The 22,598-nt window shown below is 37.5% G+C and overlaps 2 protein-coding genes across 3 annotated transcripts in view; one reads left to right on the forward strand and one right to left on the reverse strand.

Moving 5' to 3' along the window:
- crlf3 (cytokine receptor-like factor 3) lies at positions 1 to 19,949 on the forward strand. Its single transcript, XM_079382122.1, has 9 exons — positions 1 to 117; positions 3,143 to 3,271; positions 9,852 to 10,059; positions 11,820 to 11,907; positions 15,811 to 15,988; positions 16,074 to 16,296; positions 16,597 to 16,735; positions 16,976 to 17,088; positions 18,156 to 19,949. Exons 2-9 carry the CDS (start codon positions 3,155 to 3,157, stop codon positions 18,422 to 18,424), a joined length of 1,335 nt encoding a protein of 444 aa, XP_079238248.1. The 5' UTR covers positions 1 to 117; positions 3,143 to 3,154; the 3' UTR covers positions 18,425 to 19,949.
- The window catches only part of LOC306847880 (polycomb protein suz12-A-like), an 8,716-nt gene continuing 5,777 nt past the window's right edge, over positions 19,660 to 22,598 (reverse strand). The window contains exons 15-16 of one of the 2 annotated variants that reach the window (XM_079382104.1): positions 21,562 to 21,641; positions 19,660 to 21,348 (exon numbers count right to left, since the gene is read on the reverse strand). In XM_079382104.1, coding sequence (XP_079238230.1) covers positions 21,066 to 21,348; positions 21,562 to 21,641 — 363 coding nt within the window. In that variant the 3' untranslated portion in view covers positions 19,660 to 21,065. Of the gene's footprint in view, positions 21,452 to 21,561; positions 21,642 to 22,598 lie in introns of both variants that reach the window. The other variant, XM_079382105.1, reaches the window with a different exon arrangement.

The following is a 22,598-nucleotide window of genomic DNA, read 5'->3' on the forward strand; positions in this document are numbered from 1 at the left end:
GATGACAGGTTTGTATCAAAGTGAAAATATGTGCCTCTGTCTCTTTACTGTTGCCAGGGCGTCAATGGCGGAACTCCGCAGCAGAAGTTAATATGACACAAGACAGGATCGCATAAGGTAACACTTGATAGCTCATATTTTTGTTACAGTTTATTTTTCAGTGCTAAGTTAGAGATGCTGTGTTTTCTTGAGCAGGTTTATGGGTGAAGAGCTTACTGTAAAACTCTGATGAGTTAAAGTGATGAGTGTTGGTTTGTCGATCCTCATGGAAGAGCCCCAAGATCTGATGCTTTTTGAGTTTGAAAATACTTCCTAAACGTTTATATATTGATATTTAATATTTAAATATTTGCACTGCTCTTCTCACATCTGCCTTTCATTTCTACTGTTTTGGACATGTATAAACATGTTGAGTGTGCACGATGCATCAGTCTGGCCCATAGAGAGTTACTGCACTTTGCAGAACTGCTCTGTTATGCTTGGATTGAACCAAAAGAGGAATACATGTTTTTATGTAAGAGCATTACTGTAAAGCTGATAGCACAATGCAAAATACCTCTGATAGTTTATAAAAACTTTTGTTTGTTTAAATGCATCTTATGTATTTCATCTTGATAGAAGGGCCCTTTAAACCATGGCCCTTATCAGTGAACGGTCACAGATTGTGAAGTTGGACACATGATCCTCAGATCAGAGACATCTCACACTGGAATTCCCAACATTGTCTTTGGGAGCAGATTTTTTTGCCTTTGAATCTAGGTCATCGTGTCCCTCTGACAGTTAGCCAGTCTGCTGTTCTCCCTGATGAATTCACTTGTGGGAAAGGACTCTGGAAGAGCAATAGATAATGTAATTACTCATCTTAATGCTCTTTGCCTAGATTACAAACCCCAGTCTGGATGAGATCCCTGCTGCTAAATCAGAGGATTAGACTGTGATTTTGGAGAACCCCTCCCTTTGCCTTGATCATTAAATGTCAAAATTTTATAAATATGCCCCTGTTGCAACTCATAACATTTTTCAGGCACTGATCATAAGGTAGATGATTGTGGAAATTCGCAGGCTTGTTGGAGCAGGTCACATTTTGTTATATCGGTTTCTCTCTCACAGGTGTATAGATGAAAGGATGTTTTTGAGAAGTAAGCACAGGTTCATTCTCGGCTCTGTGCACTAAGGTCAGCATCTTTGTGTTAAACAAAGGTAAACCGAATAGCTTGCTGCCAATCCACCTGGGGTGCGTTTCCCAAAAGCATCGTTAGCTAACTATGGTGGTAAGTCCCATTGAACTCTATTGGTAACGACGTAACTTGCGACCATAGTTGCTTTTGGGAAACGCACCCCTGTCCGGTATTTGTGTTCACTTAAACGCATAAACAAATAGGCAGCTGTTCTCTCCTGCACAATGACACCAGTGATACACAGGCACTATTGTACAGAAATTGAGTTGAAGTTTTAGTTCAGGGTAGTGTCTATGAGTAGGTTCAGTCATGCTTGTGAATTTAAGCCACATGGGCAAATGTAAGGAAAGTGCAGTTGCTTTCACTTCATCTTTAACGGAAGTGGTTTCATTGTAGCATGCTAGCCTTAAAACAAGACGAGAGAGCGGTTTATTAAAATAAAACTTTTTAGAGCAAATATGTTTTTGCTTCGAGATCCAGATTTTACATCAAGTGATTTTACACCCAATATAATACATTTATTGATTGTACAAGAGTAAACAAAAATGTTAACTTATAAATATTAGCATGAGCTGCAGAATTATTAGCCGAGTTTGCTAAATCTGAAAATTAACCTCTTAAATGCAAAAACAACAGCAGAAATGTGATTGACAGCCTAAAGGCCTATTCAGACCAAGAATAATAACTATAACAAATTATTTATATTAGCATCCACACCAAAGCACGACAACGTTATGTTTATTACAAGCATGTGCTGCAGTTATGACGTCTGCCCCTTTAAATGCTCAAGCTTCTGATTCAATAGATGGAAAAATCATTCAAAAAAATCATTCACTTTCAGAAAAAAGGTACAAAAGCTGTTACTGAGGCAGTACCTGATCAAAAGGTACACTTTTGTACCTATTAGGTACTAATATGTGCACTTTGGGTGCTAATATGTACCTTTAAGTTGCCAGCATCAACCCTTTAGGTACAAACTTGTACTTTTTGAGGTACTGCCTCAGTGACAGCTTTTGTACATTTTTTATTTTCTTTCTGAAAGTGTATGTGTTTATAGTTGTGGTTAGTTATCATCGTTGCTGTGACAGAGCAGATACTAGGTAAAATATATTTTAAGAATTATTAGCCATATTTGCAAGTGACGGATGAATTTGCCAAAATACCGTAAAGTTTGTTTGGACACATAACCTTTCGATGTTAACATGGAAAGGCTATATTTGAAATATTACTTTAAAAGTAAGTATGTTGTGTAGTTGCATTTTAAGATTGACTTTTAGCATTGGGTTTGTTCTCTGTTGTTCTAGACCCTATCAGAATAGATCTGTGTATCATTTTTGTGTTGTTCACACATTTGTTATCTAAACCTGAACTAGCACAAACACAGCAGGCACAGCAGTTTGTCAAGTGTCACACAGATTGATGTCATCCTATCAAAAACCATGGCTCACACTGTTGTGCCGCTCTTTGAGTTTATAGCACACACATCTCATCAGGTCTTGTGATTCATTTCCATGACTCCTATGATTTTGCACTGCTATGACAGTTGACATGGATGTGGTTTCTCAAGGTTATAGTGTCTGAGCCTTTTAGTCATAACTATACACGACTGCATCATCCTCTTCTACAGATAAGGCTGTGAACGCGTTGTTATGATTCAAAACACGCTTCCTCACATCCACATGACATGGAAACGATGGCCTGATGGTTTCATAAAGTTGCTGTTAAATTTTTCATGAGCATAAAGAACAGCCTCTGTTTTTCGGCCTGTGTGGAATTTCATGCTCCTGTTATTATTATTTTAGCTTTGTTAGCATGACATTTTCCGAAATGGGCATGTTTTGGTCTCAGCCTTTCTCTTGAATTGTTTTCTAATCCCATAAATGATAAATCCAGTCAAAGGAAAAGTTTTCTCTATCAGTGGAAATGTTTTCCTACACTTTACCTTGATATTTGTGCTTTTGCAGAGGTCAACAAGGATGTCAATAGAGGCAGAGGCGTTGCTGCAGGAGGCGAAGGAGAGCATTGAAGCAGCCCAAAACTACAGAAGCGAGTTACAGCAGAGACTGCATGGACTCAGCCAGGCACGCAAACAGGTACGGCTGTGACTCTCTGCACTGCTACCGGAAGAATAAATAGGTTTCCAACAACAAGCAATGTGTCGGTCCTCACTGAAACTGCTGTGCAGCATGACACAATAACAGCCAATCAGAAAATATTTTGCATGTACGGTAGTATTTGATATTTCACAGTGGGTGGAGCAGCCCAGGGTGACACTGCAGAAGTCTGGGTTGGCCAAGATTCAGAATTGGCTATTTTTCAATTTATGAGTTGGAGTTAAATTCAAGTTGAAGTTTAATTTAATTGGTGACACCTTACAGAAAGCTGTATTGGAATTTGAAGTGGAATTTACCGCCTAAATTATAATTTGGTGAAATTCAACAGGTAATCTGGGAAATTTAATGTTTTTCCACCTTGGTCTTTAAAATTAAAATTGTGTAGTGTTATTGTAGTATTGTTTATATAATAATATTTATCAATATTTTAAATTCATTTATTTATTTATTTTTGCAAATTTTGTTTTATTTCTGCTTTATTTAATTTAACAAAAACTAATACTCAGTAGTTTTAACTAGTGCTGGGCAAAGATTAATTGCGATTAATCACACCCAAAATAAAAGTTTGTGTTTATATAATATGTGTGTGTGCTGTGCATATTTATTATGTATATATAAAGACACAAACATACAGTAAATATATTTAAATACAATATAAATATATACATGTAAATAAATAATGTATAAACAACATATTTTTCTTAACTAAATACATGCATGTGTGTGTTTATATATATATATATATATATATATATATATATATATATATATATATATACACATAAAAATATATATACAGTACAAACACATATATTATTTACACAAATATTATATTATTTTTTTATTTTGGATTAATCATTGCCCAGCACTAGTTTTAACAATAACAACACTAAAAATATGTTGTGAAATGTATTAAATAGAAAAAATATGGCTATTTATATAAATTACATATTACATCCATCCATTCAGTTCTGAATGGCACATAACCCTGGCAGGAATAGAAATAGAAGTAGCTGAAAATAATTCCATTTTATCTCTTTTGCTTAACCCTTGTCTCAGTCGTGGCTGGCTATGATAAAAACAGATTTACATGGAAGAGTTTGACGCTTTCTCATCCCGTCTGGTTAGGACACATTGTTCCAGTCAAGCCAAACCCATGGCGACTAATTAAATTGCTATTGATCTCACCCATGTTGCCTAAAATAATACAACAACATCATCAAACACACTGTAGAAAACAGCAGAAACATTTCAGATTTACAAATGCAATGGTTCTCTACACAGTAACCAAATAAAGTGACATGTGGGTGTTTTTGAGAGAGCGAGGGTAAATGATACTCCCGCTGTCTCGGTGAAGTGTGTCGGATCCTCTATGCCAGGAAGCCTGTTGGTCAGCACAGAAGGGCTGATTCATACCGCACGTCTGTCGGGGTGGCTGTAGGATGTAAAGCTGGCCTGCTGCTCTCTGTTATCTTCAGACTTAGCTTCTGGCATTTTATCCAACTTCCTCCTACCCCCACCTCCCAGATTGCCTCATTCAGAGCGTAAACAAGGCTGTAATTTCCTGCTCTTCTTATGAGACAGTAAACTCAGAGAATGGTTAAGCTCTCGCTCCTCACATCCTGCTCAGGACAGAGAAATAAACCAAACTTTTAGGATCATGGAGTAGTGATTGTATGACACCCTACGGTACTGTGATTAACCTCACAGCGTGTGCAGCTGTCTGAGGGAGATCCCATATGTGCATCCCATCTGATATGATCATATCACATGCTCCGTTATTCACAGCAAGAACACAACAGTTGTGGTCAAACTACATTTTTTTCTGCATGAGTAGATCTACTAGCAGCTTCCAGTTGAGGAGGCTCATCCGTGTTGAGATTTTTAATGTATTAAAAGAATTGAAGCTTCTTGGTCAGTGGTTGATTTTGATGGTGTATCTTTCACATTAGCTGTTTCTAGTCTACTTCCTCTTTAAATATGACACTAGGTCTCAGCCACAGAGGCTTCCTTAAAACCTACAAATGGCCTCTGTTTCCCAAAACCGGTCACCCACTAGCCAGAACATGGGAAATAAATGGTGTGTTTGATCTAAAACGGCATGTGCATGTTCAGGTCCAAACCAATATGAAATTATCCTGATGTATTACTTCACATTACTGTATTAATATTCTCTCTGCAAAAATCAATATTTTTAATTACACTTTTTAAATGTAATATGGTTATTATTATTATTAATAATAAAAATAATAATAATATAATTATAATAATAATAATAATATTAGTATTATTTAATAATAATTTTTTTAATCCGGTTTAGGGACTGCAGATTAAATGTAACTCTGTGTCTAGATATTCTCTTTGTATTGTCTCTACTGTGTTGATATTCTCTCAGCAAAAATCTATATTTTTAGTTACACTTAATGTAATAATTGTAATAATGTAATAAATGTAATAATTTTATTATTATTATTATTGTAATCTGGCTCAGGGACTACAGATTAAATGTAACTCTGTAGCTAGATATTCTCTCTACAAAAAAATTATATTTACATTTTTCCATTATTATTATTAGTAGTAGTAGTAGTGGTACTGCAGATGAAATTTATAACTGCACCTAATTCTGGGGCAGCCATTGACTGTTGATAATGCATATTAAATTAATTAAAAATAATAATAACTACCATATTATATATATATATATATATATATATACATATATACACACAGTCAGGTCCATAAATATTGGGACATCGACACAATTCTAACATTTTTGGCTCTATACACCACCACAATGGATTTCAAATGAAACGAACAAGATGTGTTTTAACTGCAGACTGTCAGCTTTAATTTGAGGGTATTTACATCCAAATCAGGTGAACGGTGTAGGAATTACAACAGTTTGCATATGTGCCTCCCACTTGTTAAGGGACCAAAAGTAATGGGACAATTGGCTTCTCAGCTGTTCCATGGCCAGGTGTGTGTTATTCCCTCATTATCCCAATTACAATGAGCAGATAAAAGGTCCAGAGTTCATTTCAAGTGTGCTATTTGCATTTGGAATCTGTTGCTGTCAACTGTCAAGATGATATCCAAAGAGCTGTCACTATCAGTGAAGCAAGCCATCATTAGGCTGAAAAAACAAAACAAACCCATCAGAGAGAGATAGTAAAAACATTAGGCATGGCCAAAACAACTGTTTGGAACATTCTTAAAAAGAAGGAACGCACCGGTGAGCTCAGCAACACCAAAAGACCCGGAAGACCACGGTAAACAACTGTGGTGGATGACCGAAGAATTCTTTCCCTGGTGAAGAAAACACCCTTCACAACAGCTGGCCAGATCAAGAACACTCTCCAGGAGGTAGGTGTATGTGTGTCAAAGTCAACAATCAAGAGAAGACTTCACCAGAGTGAATACAGAGGGTTCACCACAAGATGTAAACCATTGGTGAGCCTCAAAAACAGGAAGGCCAGATTAGAGTTTGCCAAACGACATCTAAAAAAGCCTTCACAGTTCTGGAACAACATCCTATGGACAGATGAGACCAAGATCAACTTGTACCAGAGTGATGGGAAGAGAAGAGTATGGAGAAGGAAAGGAACTGCTCATGATCCTAAGCATACCACCTCATCAGTGAAGCATGGTGGTGGTAGTGTTATTGATGATGTGACTGCTGACAAAAGCAGCAGGATGAATTTTGAAGTGTTTCGGGCAATATTATCTGCTCATATTCAGCCAAATGCTTCAGAACTCACTGGACGGCGCTTCACAGTGCAGATGGACAATGACCCAAAGCATACTGCAAAAGCAACCAAAGAGTTTTTGACAGGAAAGAAGTGGACTCTTATGCAATGGCCAAGTCAATCACCTGACCTGAATCCGATTGAGCATGCATTTCATTTGCTGAAGACAAAACTGAAGGGAAAATGCCCCAAGAACAAGCAGGAACTGAAGACGATTGCCGTAGAGGCCTGGCAGAGCATCACCAGGGATGAAACCCAGCGTCTGGTGATGTCTATGCGTTCCAGACTTCAGGCTGTAATTGACTGCAAAGGATTTGCAACCAAGTATTAAAAAGTGAAAGTTTGATTTATGATTATTATTCTGTCCCATTACTTTTGGTCCCTTAACAAGTGGGAGGCACATATGCAAACTGTTGTAATTCCTACACCGTTCACCTGATTTGGATGTAAATACCCTCAAATTAAAGCTGACAGTCTGCAGTTAAAGCACATCTTGTTCGTTTCATTTGAAATCCATTGTGGTGGTGTATAGAGCCAAACATGTTAGATTTGTGTCGATGTCCCAATATTTATGGACCTGACTGTGTGTATGTATGTATGTGAAGCGGAAAAATGCGCTGTTGCTGCCAGATCTCGATTGCCGAAAATTTCATTGTGTTTGATGCAAAACTAACTCAACAAAATCAAAAAAAAATCAAAATCAAAAAAACAATTTTTGTCATGTAATCTGGAATCAGTAACAGATTATAATTTGTTAGTAATTTACCCAGCTCTGTATGTGTCTGTGTGCATATATATATATATATATATATAATTTTTTTTTTTTTTATAAAATATATTAGGTTTTGAATTTTTTGCTATAAACAAGCATGATTTTGGGTTTTAATGGGAAGGTAAAATGACTGTTGCTGTTATTTGAATTTGACCAATATCCAAACTCAACAAGCTAAGAGTATGATTTTTAATCATATTACACTAAACAAAGAATTACAAGAATATTATTCTACTTTGACCCAGGTATCAATATATCTGGCCAAGTCCCTGCTGATCCCCACCCATAGTATCCATGTGTGTCCGTGTGCATCTGACATTATACATTTGCTCTGAAGAGTTCTGTAGGACCGTACTGACTTCGCCTCTTCCCAGTGATCCAGCACTTTTGGGATAAGTCTAAACATCCTGTGATGGGGAGTCAGCACTTCTAGTCACCCCCCTAAAAACCCAAAGCAACAGAACCCAAGATATCCTGCCTCACCCTCCACACACACCTCGCAGCGCATTGTCACGAATAACAATATTTAGGCAGATGATTCTGTCCTGGCTCAAAATGTTCAGATTGATCCTGATAAGACTTCAACGTATGAGGAATGATGCACGTCTCTGGACAGAAGCATTTCCTGCGTCAGCTGCAAACAAATCACAGCCTGGAACTTTCCACTAATGCTGATTAATAACACTGTCTCTTTTGAGTTTCATCCATTTATCTTGCGCCACTTTATCTGTGTTATTTTAGACTCTCTTCCCACTTCCTGGACGACAGGGTGTTATCTCTACCTACACACACTGTGATGGCAGTCTGTCGAGTTCCATGGTGCAAATCGTCAACACGTTTTCACTGTGGTCTGTTGTGTGTGTTTCTGTCAACATGTTTTTGCCCGGAGCTGCGCTGCGTTTCACTGATTATAAGGGAATGAGATGTTTCCTCGTTCCAGAAATATGACTCAAAGAATTCTTAAAATTACAGAGCGTAATTTTGACTTTAACATCTCCTTTTATGTCAGTGTGAAGAGTGCTTGTGTGTGATAGTTCACTAGGTTTTAAGCTATAGTGTACTGGGCCATAATTCAGTGGAAGCATGTATCAATGAACATACAAATATTCATTGATACGTGGCATTGAAGAGCCCAAGCTAACCTTCTTTTGTAAGCACAAGTTTCATATTCAGAAGAGGAACTGTTTTTTTACACTGAAAACCACCAGGCTTCCTGTCACTCTTGGCTCCATTTTGCTGAAGGCGAAGCAGTTAGTCTGAAAGATGCATCAAGAAAATTTAAATGTGCCATTCACTTCACCACTTCCGCTTTCAGACCTATACTTCATATACAAAACAAGTGGCACATTTACGTGACTTACACAGATGACTAAATGTACACTTTTACATTTGAATAAATTGGTTGATTTGGTGTTAAACTATTTGTATTCTATAAAAGTAGAATTTTATTTGCCATTCAAATTTATTATGGGTTTATTATGTAGTTATCTGCTTGTTTTTTTTAATACTCTGTCTCTATTAAGGACCAATTTCCTCTGACGTATTAAATTTGTACAGTACTTTTATTTTAATCCAGCAGGAATTGAGTAACTCTTTCGTTACATAACCTCTTTAAAAATATATGGTGTACATATCCTAATGTTTTTCAGCTAACATGGGCAATGCATTAAATTGATAAAAATTTACAATAATGTTACAAAGTATTTCTGTTGCAAATAAATGCTTTCTATTCATAAAAAAAATCCTCAAGAATTTCCACGAAAAATATTAAGCAGCACATCTGTTTTCAACATTGATAATTATAAGAAATGTTTCTTGAGTAGCAAATCAGCATATTAGAATGATTTCTGAAGAGTCATGTGACTCTCAAGACTGCAGTAACGACTGCTGAAAATTCACACTTTTTCATTTACTCTAATTTAACATAACTATAGATAATTTTCTTGTGCTACATGGTGCAACTTCATCAGCATTCTGAGTAAAATACCAGTTATGAAATCTGAAGTTGTCTTTGTGTGTGTGTGTGTGTGTATGTGTTCAGGTGCGTGGCAGTGCCAGTCAGACGCGTGAGGCTCTGCAGCGGCACTTTCAGGAGCTGCAGACGGCAGTGAGTCGACTGCTGACCGAGAGGCTGAACGCTCTGCTGCAAGAGGTCGACAACATCGAGCTGGACAGTGTCAGTCCCTTAGATGACTGTCAGAAGCTCATTGAGCATGGAGTCAGCACAGCTGATGAGCTGCTCCGAGAGGGTGAGTCTGTCAGATCAATGGAAGGCAGACTGGCCAGTCATTGAAAGGGCTACAGTTATTCTTCAACCTCAGTCACACTAGTCTGATTATCTGATTTCATAGAAGTAAAAAAAAAGTATGTAAAGACCATAATTTGTTATGAGAAGGTATTTATCAGATCAGAAAATTTGATTTAGCCTTGTGCAAGACGAGGATCAGCTATGTCAGTGGTACGATACAAAATCAAACTGAACATTTGCTTAATAAATTGTTGAAAGCAGCAATTTGATTATGTGAAAGTATCTAATCAAACTGTGTGAAAATGTGGCTTATCCAAGGTTCTGCGATAAAGATAAAGGGATAGTTCACCCAAATAATTCTGTCATTTAGTACTCACTCTCATATCGTTCCACGACAGTACCGCAACATAAGCGTGAGAAGAGAAGAAATTGTTGAATAAAGTTTTCTTTGCACACAAAAAGGATTCTCGTAGCTTTATAGTATTACGGTTGTACTACTGAAGTCACATGGACTATTTTAATGATGTCCTTACTACCTTTCTGGGACTTGAACATGTTAGTTGCATTGCTATCTATGAAGGGTCAGAAAGCGCTCGGATTTAATAAAAAATATCTTAATATTATGGAACGACATGAGGTGAGCAATTAAAGACAGAATTTTTGGGTGAACTATCGCTTTAATGCTCAGAGCCAGTGTAAAAGAGTTTAGGACATTTAAAAAAAAATCATAAAATAATGACATTTGTTTTATGATGATTTTTAAAAAGAAAATTAAATTAATGAATTTAATACATTTATGTTGCTAAAAACTATATACAGTGCCCTCCAAAAGTATTGGAACAGTAAAGACAAAATTGCTCTGTTGCTGTGGAGTCAAGACATTTACAAATATGATTAAAAGATGAATATGAGACAAAACTACAGAATGTCACATTTTATTATTGGGTGATTCAACACATAGATGTTTTACCGGCTAAGAAGTTCAGCACTTTTAGAGTTTATCCCTCTGATGTGAGCACCAAACACCAATGACCTGTATAGACACTATAAGGACAAAAGTGTTGGGACACCCCCTTCTTTAAAACAGAAAAGGGCACTAACAAAACTGTGGCAACAAAGAAGAAACATAATTCATGTATTTAAAAATTGTATTTCCATCTCTGTTGCAACAGTTTTGGACGTGTCTAAAATGACAGTACCCTTGTGTACAAGTCATTGGTGTTTGGTGATGAGTTTTTGGCTCAAGGTCTGCATTTAAAGTCACACCAGAGGTGTTCAGCTGGGATCAGGACTTGGCTTTCTGCAGACCAGTCAAGTTCTTCCACTATGTCTGAATCAATCATGTCTTTTTGAACCGTGCCTTATACACAGAGTCACTGTCATGTTAGAATAGAAAAGGGTCCTGTCCAAACTGTTGCTATAAATTTAGAAGCACACAATTCCCTAGAATATCATTATCTGCTTAAACATTAAAATTTGTACTCATAGAAATTACTAAAGTAGTCAAACATGTTCATTAGAAGGGAGTGACCCAATACTTTTGGCAATATGGTGTATATCTATTGCTGAGCCCTGCTGTTTGGATAATTGCCAGCTATTAAATTGTTAGCTGATTAAATATTTAAGTGTTTAACACAAACAGTGCTAAAACCATGTTGGTTGCTGTAATTTCATTTAGAGCTTATTTGATTATATTTGCTACAGTTTGATTTTTACTGCCCCGAACATTCAGTTATAAATGTAATATGACTGTCCCTTCAGGGGAGGCTGCCATCCGCTGTGGTATAAATGAGAAGGAGGACAAGCTGGGCAGCTTCACTAAGAAAGCCCTGCAGATCCAGCTGGACAGGTGAGGAGCACATAGACTCATTCACTTAACAAACCTCAGCTGGGCCAGTGACCGGAGAAGAGTTTGATATCACACTGTCACTCTCAATTCATGTCTAGAAACACTGAATACATAGAGATTCAGACCTTGAGAACACAGAAAACAAAGCCTTCTTTTCCTGAAGTTCAGAAGACATTATTCACATAATTACTAATGCTCGCATTTAAAAAAAAAAAAATCATGTCACCTAACCTTTACTAACGCCTGGTTTTATGACTCATCTGTTTTGTGTTTTGTGACGCATTTGCTCAAAGTTTAACGGAGGATGGCAACCGTACCAGCAGGGGTGTGCTGAATCACCCAAGCTTAGCTTTTTAAAACCACGCTGCCTTAGCTATGATTCATTTTACACAATTAAAATGTACCCGAGGATCACGTTTTAACATGAGAAAGTGCTTTAGAATGATCCTTCTTGATCTTTAATACTCATTTTGTCAATTAAGCCTCATTATAAGAGAACAAATACTACAGGAAGTAATAATGACTCATCTCTCAGTTTGTGGTACAAGACACTGCAGTTTTTTCATCTACTGCTTTAAATGCTCAAGGTCTTTAAAGTCAGGTGGATTCTGATTGGCTGTCATTGCTTTTATAGTTTTTCATATTCCCTCTTCACATAGAATTAGAATAACAAAAACTGTAAAGTTTCATCATAGTTATCATCCTTGGTGTGAATAGGCCTTAAACTCTCCTTTAAGTCTAAAGGAGAATCTTTTAAACGTTAATGTGTTCGCATGAGACTAGTGTGATACCTTGCATGCTGAATTTGTCTGCAAAAAAATTATGTTCAGATTTGTTTTAATAATTTTTACAATAACTTTTGCATAATATCCACAAAAGGAGAGCACAATGGAACTTGACACAACTCTATGTAAAGAACTATTAAATGGGGCAAATCATGAATAAGTTGTTTAATTTAAATTCATAGATTTGGGAAAATACACTCTACACATTTCTGGTTTTAAACTCCATAAAAATTACATAAAACAGCCAACAATAAAATAAAATTTGAACAGAATAATACATAATATTTAAAAAATAATTAAAAAAAATTAATAGAGCTTTGCACTTGACATACAGGAGAAAAAAAAGTAAATTGTGTGCACAATTTAATTCATTCCCTCATTTTAAGTAAATCGTGCACTCGATATAATAATTAGTTCCCTCATTTTAAATAAATTGTGTGCTCAATATAATAATTTGTTCCCTCTGTAGTGAATTTTGCTTTCGCCAACCTAGGGAGGTTGAAATAGTGTAGTGATGGGTACTCGCGTCACTGGTGACTTTATTATTTTTAGATCATGTGTCACTTAAGGTGTGGTTATGAGTACATCACATAAGAAAGATTGGTGGGATATCTAACTTATAGAACCTTTACTGCATTATCAACACAAGGAAGACACAAGGGTAATAAAGTAAATTTTATTAACAAAAGATAGACAAGAGTAATCAACTACTAAATGAATACATGAACGGGAAAGGAATAAAGTGCATAAGATGCATAAAATGCAAGTGAATATGTTGGGTGTTGCTATGTCCGAGCTACGTTATCTGTAAAGATAAACTGTCACTACTCTGAAACAAGGTGAAGAACCTTATTATGCATCAAACAAATACTTGAAATATTAGTTGTTATCAACTGCAATCAGCTATGTAACATCTAATGTCAATTAGAGAAATCATATACTGATAATACACAACAATGCCAAGGTCTCTGGAAGAGGTTTGGATAGGTGATAGTTACGTTCTCTGTGATTGAGTGAGCAGTCCGGTGGCGGTGACTTCATCCACTGATTGTGCTGGTAACAATGCATTGGGAAAGGAGCAGGAATCCGTTTCGACAGCCTTGAACACGAAGCAGTGGAGGATGCTGATCTCCTGGAGCACCAAAGGGTCCTAAAATCTGGAACACACAGATGTGGCCCGGGAGTAGGTGCAGAAGGTCCTTAGCCTGGAACACGCAAGCAAAGGTCGCTGGATGAAGACTCTGAATGAAGTCTGAACGTAGATTATCTCTTTCCTCGCAGACTGGAGGCTCAGAACATGGTCGTATCTGTTGCTGCCTCAAAGCTGGAGACTCAAGACTTGGTATCTGTTATTGCCTCTTCCCTCACAGGCCAGAGGTTCAGAACTTGTTGATCTGTTAGTGTCTCTCTGAACATGCCGGAGACTCAGAACTTCTGTGTTTCTGTTAGTGTCTCTCCCTTTCGGGACTCAGAATCCGAACAGTGTATCTGTTAACGTCTTTTCCATTGCAGTACTCAGACTCAGAACAGTAATTTCTGTTACTGTCCCTTCCTTCACAGGATTGAGATTCAGAACTAGGAGTGTCTTTTGGGAAGGTACCTTTATCCCTTTCCAATGAGAAGGTAATTGGAATCTGACGCTTCTCAATTTCCAGGCTGTGATTGGCTGTTTCCATCAGAGTGGGGGACACGGTGTGGCCCACCCTTCTTTCCTCCTGTGGAACTTATTTGCATAGTCCAAACACACATTCAGAAAAGTGTCACTAAAGATTTACCAATGCATCATTCACTTACCAAACCACAACCAGAATACCTTTGGCAATGTTATGAACACATTAAGTCCAAACATGATGGAAGAAGTTTGAACTGTCATGCATGCATTCATTTGTCCATCAACAGCTGAGTTTGTGTAATGTGTTGCACTACACGTCGCTGTCACTGAGAATACTTATTCCTCTGAATAAGTATAAAATGTGTGTGTTGTAGTTTGCATCAGTTTAAGGTTTGAGAACAAACATAGTTATGAATGGATTTGGATGAAACTTTGTGATCTCTCTTTGTTTCACCCACTGCTGCTGCATCCAGAGGTCCTAAGGAATTGTTTTGGTGGTCACAGGCCAAAACCTTAGGAATCCGTCTGTTGGTGCGTGAAGGGCAGAAACTGCATTTTGACAAATGAGAAGTCCTGTCGTTCCCGGGCTTTGTATCAAAGGTCTTCTTGCCCTCTAAGAGGTGTCTGGCTGTTGTCCTGGCATCTTTATCTGATGGCGTTGGACAGTTTGCTTATGTTAGTCAAGATCACCAAGATCCAATCAAAATGTAGCAAACCTTTGTCCACTATAGTGGTCAGAGAGGGGCACCGCCATAAACTAGGCCCTAGAATGTGCTGTCCAGTACATCTCGTTTTAAATAACTTGTGTGCTCGACAATAATTTTTTTCCCTCGTTTTAGGTAAATTGTGTGCTCGATATAATTTGTGCTCTCATTTTAAGTGAAGTTGTGTTTTGGGACATTATGCTTTGGCACAGTATCTGTCAAACAAACTAAAATAGAAAGCACAATATGGCTTAATCCCTTCATCAAGTGTTTACGCTGCGCGTTTCAAAGTAAAGCGCACACTTCGTTCAGGCAATCAGTTGGTGATCCGGTGTTTTCCATACCTCAGAACAGCTCCGCTCACAATGAATGCAGTGAACTCGTTTCTTGCATGTGCTGTGAGTTTACCGTGCCTTTGGGATCGCAGTGGCCACCAGTTATGCTTTTTCACGGCAGATAATTAATTACAGCATTTCACTTTAAAATGCACAAAATTTTCATTTTTTTCCAAGTCTACATTTCTCTCTTTTGTTTTTTAAATATCGCAATAAATATCGTACCTTGGACTTCATATTAAAAATACTATCATACCGTGAGATTTTGACAACATTACATCCCTAGTAAATTGTGTGTATGGTTTTACTTTTTTTTTTACCTGCATGTCATGTGCTGTGGTCCGTAAAAAATAAATAAAATGAAAAACAATTTGTCAGCATGTTTTGTGCTACTTTATGATGATTTCCCTAAGATTTATGTATAGTCACAAACAGATACAGTGTTAGTAAAAACATGTTGTCGTCAGTCTGCCTGAGGTACCTGCGCTGGTGGACGTGCCGTGTCTGTCTGCGCAGCTGGACGACTCTTTGCTGCATATGTTTCGTACACACGCGGCTCGGCAGGGCAGTGTGGCCTCTCATCCACCCGTCCAGATTGAGGAGCTGGTGGAGAGACCGGGCGGTGTGCTGGTGCGCTGGTGTAAGGTGAGTCTGGCCTCCCCTGTTCAAGTCCATCAGACATTTTCAGCACCACATGACCCTTTTGGTAAGACCTACTGTTTGCGTGTAGGTGGACGATGACTTCGCCCCGCAGGACTACCGGTTGCAGTACCGTCGTGGTAACTCTTCTCAGTATGAGGACGCGTACATTGGAAAAGACACCGAGTTCCTGGTGCTCCATCTTGACCCGCACATCGACCACCTGTTTCGTGTGTGTGCCAGAGGAGAGGGCCGAACTGAATGGAGCCCGTGGAGCATCCCGCAGACCGGCTACACCACACTCGCACCCCACGGTACAGACTGAACGAAACCTAGCATTCTCTAAATGTTATACTGGGTGTCTTAAAGGGATAGTTCACCCAAAAATGAAAATTGTCATTTGCTCACCCTCAAGTAGTAGTTTTGGACGTCAGTGGGGACCAGTTTGGTTACCCACGTTCTTCAAAATATTTTCTTTTATGTTCAACAGAAGAAGGAAATTCAAACAGGTTTGAAACTACTTGAGGGTGAGTAAATGATGTACGAATTTCTGTGTAAATTCCTCATAAAGCGTGAGCGTGTTTCATGAATCTTGTTTTATTGTGCGTTGACAGAATGGCTTCCAGGCGTGGATGGTTACATTTTGAGCAGTAGGAAGAACATCGCTATGCGCAATGACTCATCGCCTGGTCACGGGGGTATTCTGTACTCCAACTCCCCCTCATACTTTTGTGGCCAGACCCTCACCTTCAAGTACATCAGCATTTCATTCTTTCACATAATCTCATAGCAAATCAATATGGGCTATATGAAAGTGGGACACTATAAATAGGCTAAGATCATATTACACATATAGCAATTCATTTATTAAAATACAACGGAGAGATGCAGAATCCTCGCAAATAACATTTTTACAGAAACAAATATCAGCAGGCTGACTTGTCTCACTTGTTGTGTATCTGATTTTTGGCTTTGTCGTTTGTTTGTTTGCAGGATCTCAGCTGCTGGACAGACAGATAAGCGTGACAGTTTGGGTGTGTGTGCGGACAGCAGAAGTGACACGGACTCACTGCAGAGGGATCAGGCTGTCTGCATCTCCACTAATGGTATGAACAGGACAATATAGTTCAACTAACAAAATATGTATACACCTTTTCAAGATGTTCAGTATATACATTATTGTTCATATGTTTGGGGTCAGTTAGCATTTTTTGAAAAAAGTCTCCTCTGCTCACCAAGGCTGCATTTACTGGATCAAAAATACAGTAAAAACAGTAATATTATAAAATAATTAGTTTAAAATAAATTTTTTCTATTGGAATATATTTTTAAACATTTCCCTGTGATGGCAAAACTGAATCTTCAGCAGCCATTACTCCAGTCTTCATCAGTGTGTATCATTTGTTGAAAGCAGTTATGATGCTTAATATTTCAGTCACTGCCGATAACTGACACATAATGCCATTGCGCTACAGGCGTCCCGAGTTCGAATCCCAGCTCGAGGACCTTTCCCGATCCCATCCCCCCTCTTTCTCTCCCACTTCACTTCCTGTCATATCTATACTGTCCTATTGTAATAAAAGGTAAACATCTTAAAAATATATAAATGATTTTTTTTGTGAGGAAACTGAGCATTTTTTAGGATTCTTTTGGGAATAGAAACTTCAAAAGAACAGCATTTTTATTATAACAACAAATTATTTAGTCACATTTCACAAAATGTAGTTGCTAAAATAAAATTTATTTATTTCTAGAAAAAAAAACTTGGAACAGTTGATATTTGTGCCAAAATGGCTTGAAGTATTTAATTAAAGAAAAAAAAAAATAGTAAAAATCTAGAAATAATCAAGGCTTAAATTCCACACTGTTAACTAAATGAACGCAAGCCAAAATTATATGTAATCGGTTTAACAAAGCATAAGAAATATTAGGTACAGCAGGTAAGTATTAGCGTTTATTGCTAAAACAGTTAAATAAACACTCAAAGAGTAAGTCGCCTGGGAGATTTATTTAGCAATGACTCAAATGAATAGTTTAAATCATAATTTTGAAATGATTCACTGAAATTAACAGACCAACCCCACTTTGGTCATTGTAGTTTAAATCAGTATAAGTGTCTCACCAACTGCAGCAAACATTAGCGTCAAGTTACCGTGTGCTTTCCATTTTCCAGGTGCTGTGTTTGTGAATGGAAAAGAGATGACCAACCAGCTACCAGCCATCACTGTTGGCTCTTCTGTGACCTTTGACATGGAAGTAGTCAGCCTCTTTCCTGTGAGCAACAATAACAACCCCAGCGATGGTGGAAACTTCAAGCTGAGGGTGACGATTGGCTCAGGGAACAGGGAAGTGGTGTTTGATTGGCTGCTGGATCAGGTGGTGGACAGCCTTTTCTTTGGCTGCTCCTTCACGCACCCTGGATGGAAAGTGCTGGTGTTTTGATTGTTGCTTGATGAAAGATCCAGTCTGCTGGAATTCAAGACCTCAAGTTTCTTTAATGTTATCAAACTTCCCAAGTGCTTACAGTGATCAGATGTCACATTTGCTAATTTTCTTATTATCAGCACCACATTTCACTGCAGAATAACATTAAACGCCAACCACGCCAACCACTACTCTTTAACCTCATTACAGATGGACAGTTGTTGTGGTATTTGCATAACAGTAAATATTTGTAAAAGAGACCGTTACATGTTAAAGGAGTCTAATAAAGTCTTTAGCTGCAGGTGTTAAGTTGCAAAGCATGCTGGTCTGGTTTACCACAGAAAAGAATCTACTGTGAAGCATTCAGAGATCAAAGGCACTCAAAACTGCTCAAAAATGTAAAAAAAAAAAAAAAAAAACGCTTCATAACGAACAACAAAGCTGAATCTTTTATGCTCAGACAATCTTTTCTGCTTTTGAGTTTCTCAAGTCAGAAGTGGAGAATGTATCGTTAGAACTTTTAGTCTGTTTAAACGGCTGAATGTCTTTTGATTTAGGACACAGATGGCATATAACAACTAGTATTTCATTCGTGTTTGCCTGGTATTCTTGTGTTCTCATTTAGAAAGTACTGTTTTTTGTTTTTACATCACAGGGTAGTGTTTAACATGTCAGCCCATTCACAACTTCGGCAACATAATATTGATCAGTAGATACCAATGTTTTCACAGAAATGTGATCATTCGCACTAAGCTTAAGTGTTGTGCCATTTTATGGTGATCTTTTTTTGTTCATATTTTTACATGCATACCTGTCTTACTGTACCACTTCGTTTTCATCAGTCGATTCACCTTACAGTAATGCTTCTAATGCATTGGTTGGAGATTTCAGAGGAAAAACATTTGACAAAATGAGAGAACAATCACCCAATTTGCATGTTCCTGAGATAAAAGAACATCAATTACAAGGTACTATGTAATTCCTCACTGCAGAAGAGAACATTTATAACTCTACGCAGATTAAACCACGAAAGATCTGATATATACTAGATTTATACAACTGTGACTGTTTAATGTATATTTACCTCATTTTGTCCATGCCATTGCAGTACAGCTGTAAGAATACAACTGAACATTTGCGAAATAGTTTAATAAATTGTTTGGAACATTTCAAAAATTTATTTGATTTTTTTTTCGGCTGTAAATGTTTAATCAAAAGAAAAAAAAAAAGAAATCAACTTGTGAGGTACCAACTGTAAAACAAAAAAAATCTTTATTTTAAATAGAGAGCAACCTCAAGCACGTTTCAGCATAATTCAGAAACTCAAGTAGGTTTCATAATGTTCATATTTAAGATATAAATATCTTTAACATTACTTTATATCAGTAATCCACATCTTGTGTAATTGTTGCTGTATTGAGTGTTACGCAAAAATTTGCAATTACACAACGGCTTCAGCCAGTTGAGTAATTGATCACAAATATTGACCAAAAACATTTAACCCAGTGCACATTTGTAGCGAAATAAAGCAGTAATGATTCACAAACAGATCCCTTTCTTTTAAAACAGATGCATACAACAACAACAACAACAACAACAAAACTATAAAGACTTACATTTTTGATTTGAAATCAACTAGACAAACATTATAGCCATTTCACTTTGGTCTAAAATAATATTCCCTCTGGAATGCAGTCCCCTTCAGCAAAGCCATCATGTAATATCACTAAACTTATGTACACGTTACAACAGGTTTCCTCAGAAACATCTGAAAATCAAACAAATGGGCACCATGAAGGACAAGTAGAAACGAGATAAAATTCTGATGGACACACCAGAGCAGATGCACTATGATAAAACTAATGTATGGAACTGGACACAGTATTGTGTGCAGTAAAGCGTCACTGAAATTATTCAAACCAGAATAAATGAAACCTTTTCACACTGATTTAGACCAAAAGTTCAAAGTCCATGTTTCCATTAGTCAGGCAAGTGTAAACATTTCTGCAAGGCTTCGCCACCTCACTGCGTTGTAGTACCCTGCGCCGGTGTGTTTGTTTTGCAAGGTCAGTGAAATTAAGACTCTGAAAATCTTGAAAAACTCATTAGAAGTCTTCAAGTGTGGCGCAACAAAGTGGATAAGAAAGAAAAAAAAACTTGGGATGAAAAACTCAAAGCAAAACTAAACTGTTGGAAGTTTTCAGAATGAGTTTATCAACCCCTGTGAAAAATATGCAGTAAAAGCAAGTTTGTAGGAGCCATTTCCATCCATTAATATTCAAAATATATTAAAAAAACAAACAAAAAAATCTTTTCATAGTCCTTTTAAAAACAGGCACCCAAAACAAGTGCTAAAAATTTACTAGAGCTACAGGGTTGTGTGGGAAGAGCAAAATCTGACCTGCTTGTACAGTCCATCATAAAGACTAATGGCATCTTCAAGTAATTTGCACCTAGTAAAGAGATACTTTGAACTCTGATGACATCAGGCCAAAATCATGATCTGCAGAGTATGGGGCCGTCGAACCACATAACCTGCTTCTAACTCCACATCATCTTTAACCCTGTGACTGAGCAGAATATGGTGGCTCTCAGATCCAGGGGGCGTCTCATGCCTGCTGACACTCAATTCAATGCAGAGTGTGAGGAGGAGGTGGCTTCAGTGATTCTGGGTGTTGACTAAACTTGATACACTGGCTTCACCATCGCAGCCGGATCCACCATCAGCATCATCTTGCGTTTTGGATTGCTCCTGGCTGTCTTTTTGCCGTTTCAGGTGAGCCATGGCCTTGTCTATGGTCACTGTATTTACTAAACCAAAGTCGTGCATGCTGACCAGATGGAGCAGAATGTTCCGGCACAGATTCTTCTCGATGATGGTGGTGGTGTGCTGCTCCACAAATAACAAGCAGGCCTGATTCATTTGGTTGTCAGCTATCAATCTGCATGGAAAGAAATAAGCGAATTACTGGCAGAAATGTGATCAAGCTCTGAGAGATAAACTCACGTAAAATGTAAGTTGATACGAGGAGAGTATCCAGGCCACTGTAATATACAGAACAAGGATTGCGTTTAACAGGAGAAGTTTGATTCAATACAACAAACTTTAAACAGAAAGGACCCGGGTAAAGTAGAAGTGGAAAAAAAAAACATACCCATGTTTCATTACATGCAGGTTCCACAATTTCATGACCTCTTTCTCTCCCTCATTGACATCCATGAATTCATCGATTTGCTAAGGGGTAGTGAAGATGATCAAAGTCACTTAAAATGGTAAATGCTAAATAAAACATGTTTGCAATTTCAGATTTAAAGGGTGCTATAAACTAGGGATGCACCGAAACAAATTCTGGATGCACTTGGCCAAAAACAGAAACCAAAACTGCTTTGTAATAATTACTTCTTATTTTATTGAATATTATAAAGTCATTTTGTAAGACTTTTTAATTTAACACAGTTTTACTGATACTAACTTTAAAAAACAAGCAAATAAAATAACCACACTTTTACTGAAAATATAATATTAAATATCAATATATTATTTTTTAGTTCTATGCAACAGAATCAGATAGAACTAATTATCCAAATAATGTATAGTTCTACAAAGCTATTATTATCAGAGCATGTGAGCAGAGCACAGTGGGGAGCAGATCAGTGGAGGAGAGGGTAGCGTAATTTTTCCAGTGTTGCCCAGTACAGCTCTACTACAGCATGTTACAGCACTGTAGTGCTACAGCAAACAGCAACAAGTAGCATATAATGCATAGAAATTTCCTGTTGTGCGTTATTTGAGTGGAGCGTCAGACCACGCAATAATGGCCGAAAACCGAAAATGCCATTTTTGGTGGCTGAAAATTCAGTGCATCCCTACTATAAACCTACAGTCACTGAACTACAATGCAATTTTGCAGATAATAAATAAAAAAAAATATATTAAAAAAAAAACTCTTTATACTTCAACACTGATTTAATTCAACAATGCCAGATATGCTGTAACATCCTCCTCAGATGTGATTTTGAACATGTGGTGTCAGTGGAAGCGTATCACATTCAGTCTCACACAGACTGAGTCACAAACGACACACCATCTGTTTTGAGTTTTGATGTGTCATCTAGAGTCAATCTGACCTAGTAAATGCTTCTCTGGATCTTCAGTGTTAACAAAACCAGAGAGTTAATGATCTTATGACTG

The sequence above is a fragment of the Barbus barbus genome, assembly GCF_936440315.1.
Source record: "Barbus barbus genome assembly, chromosome: 3".
NCBI lineage: Eukaryota > Metazoa > Chordata > Actinopteri > Cypriniformes > Cyprinidae > Barbus > Barbus barbus.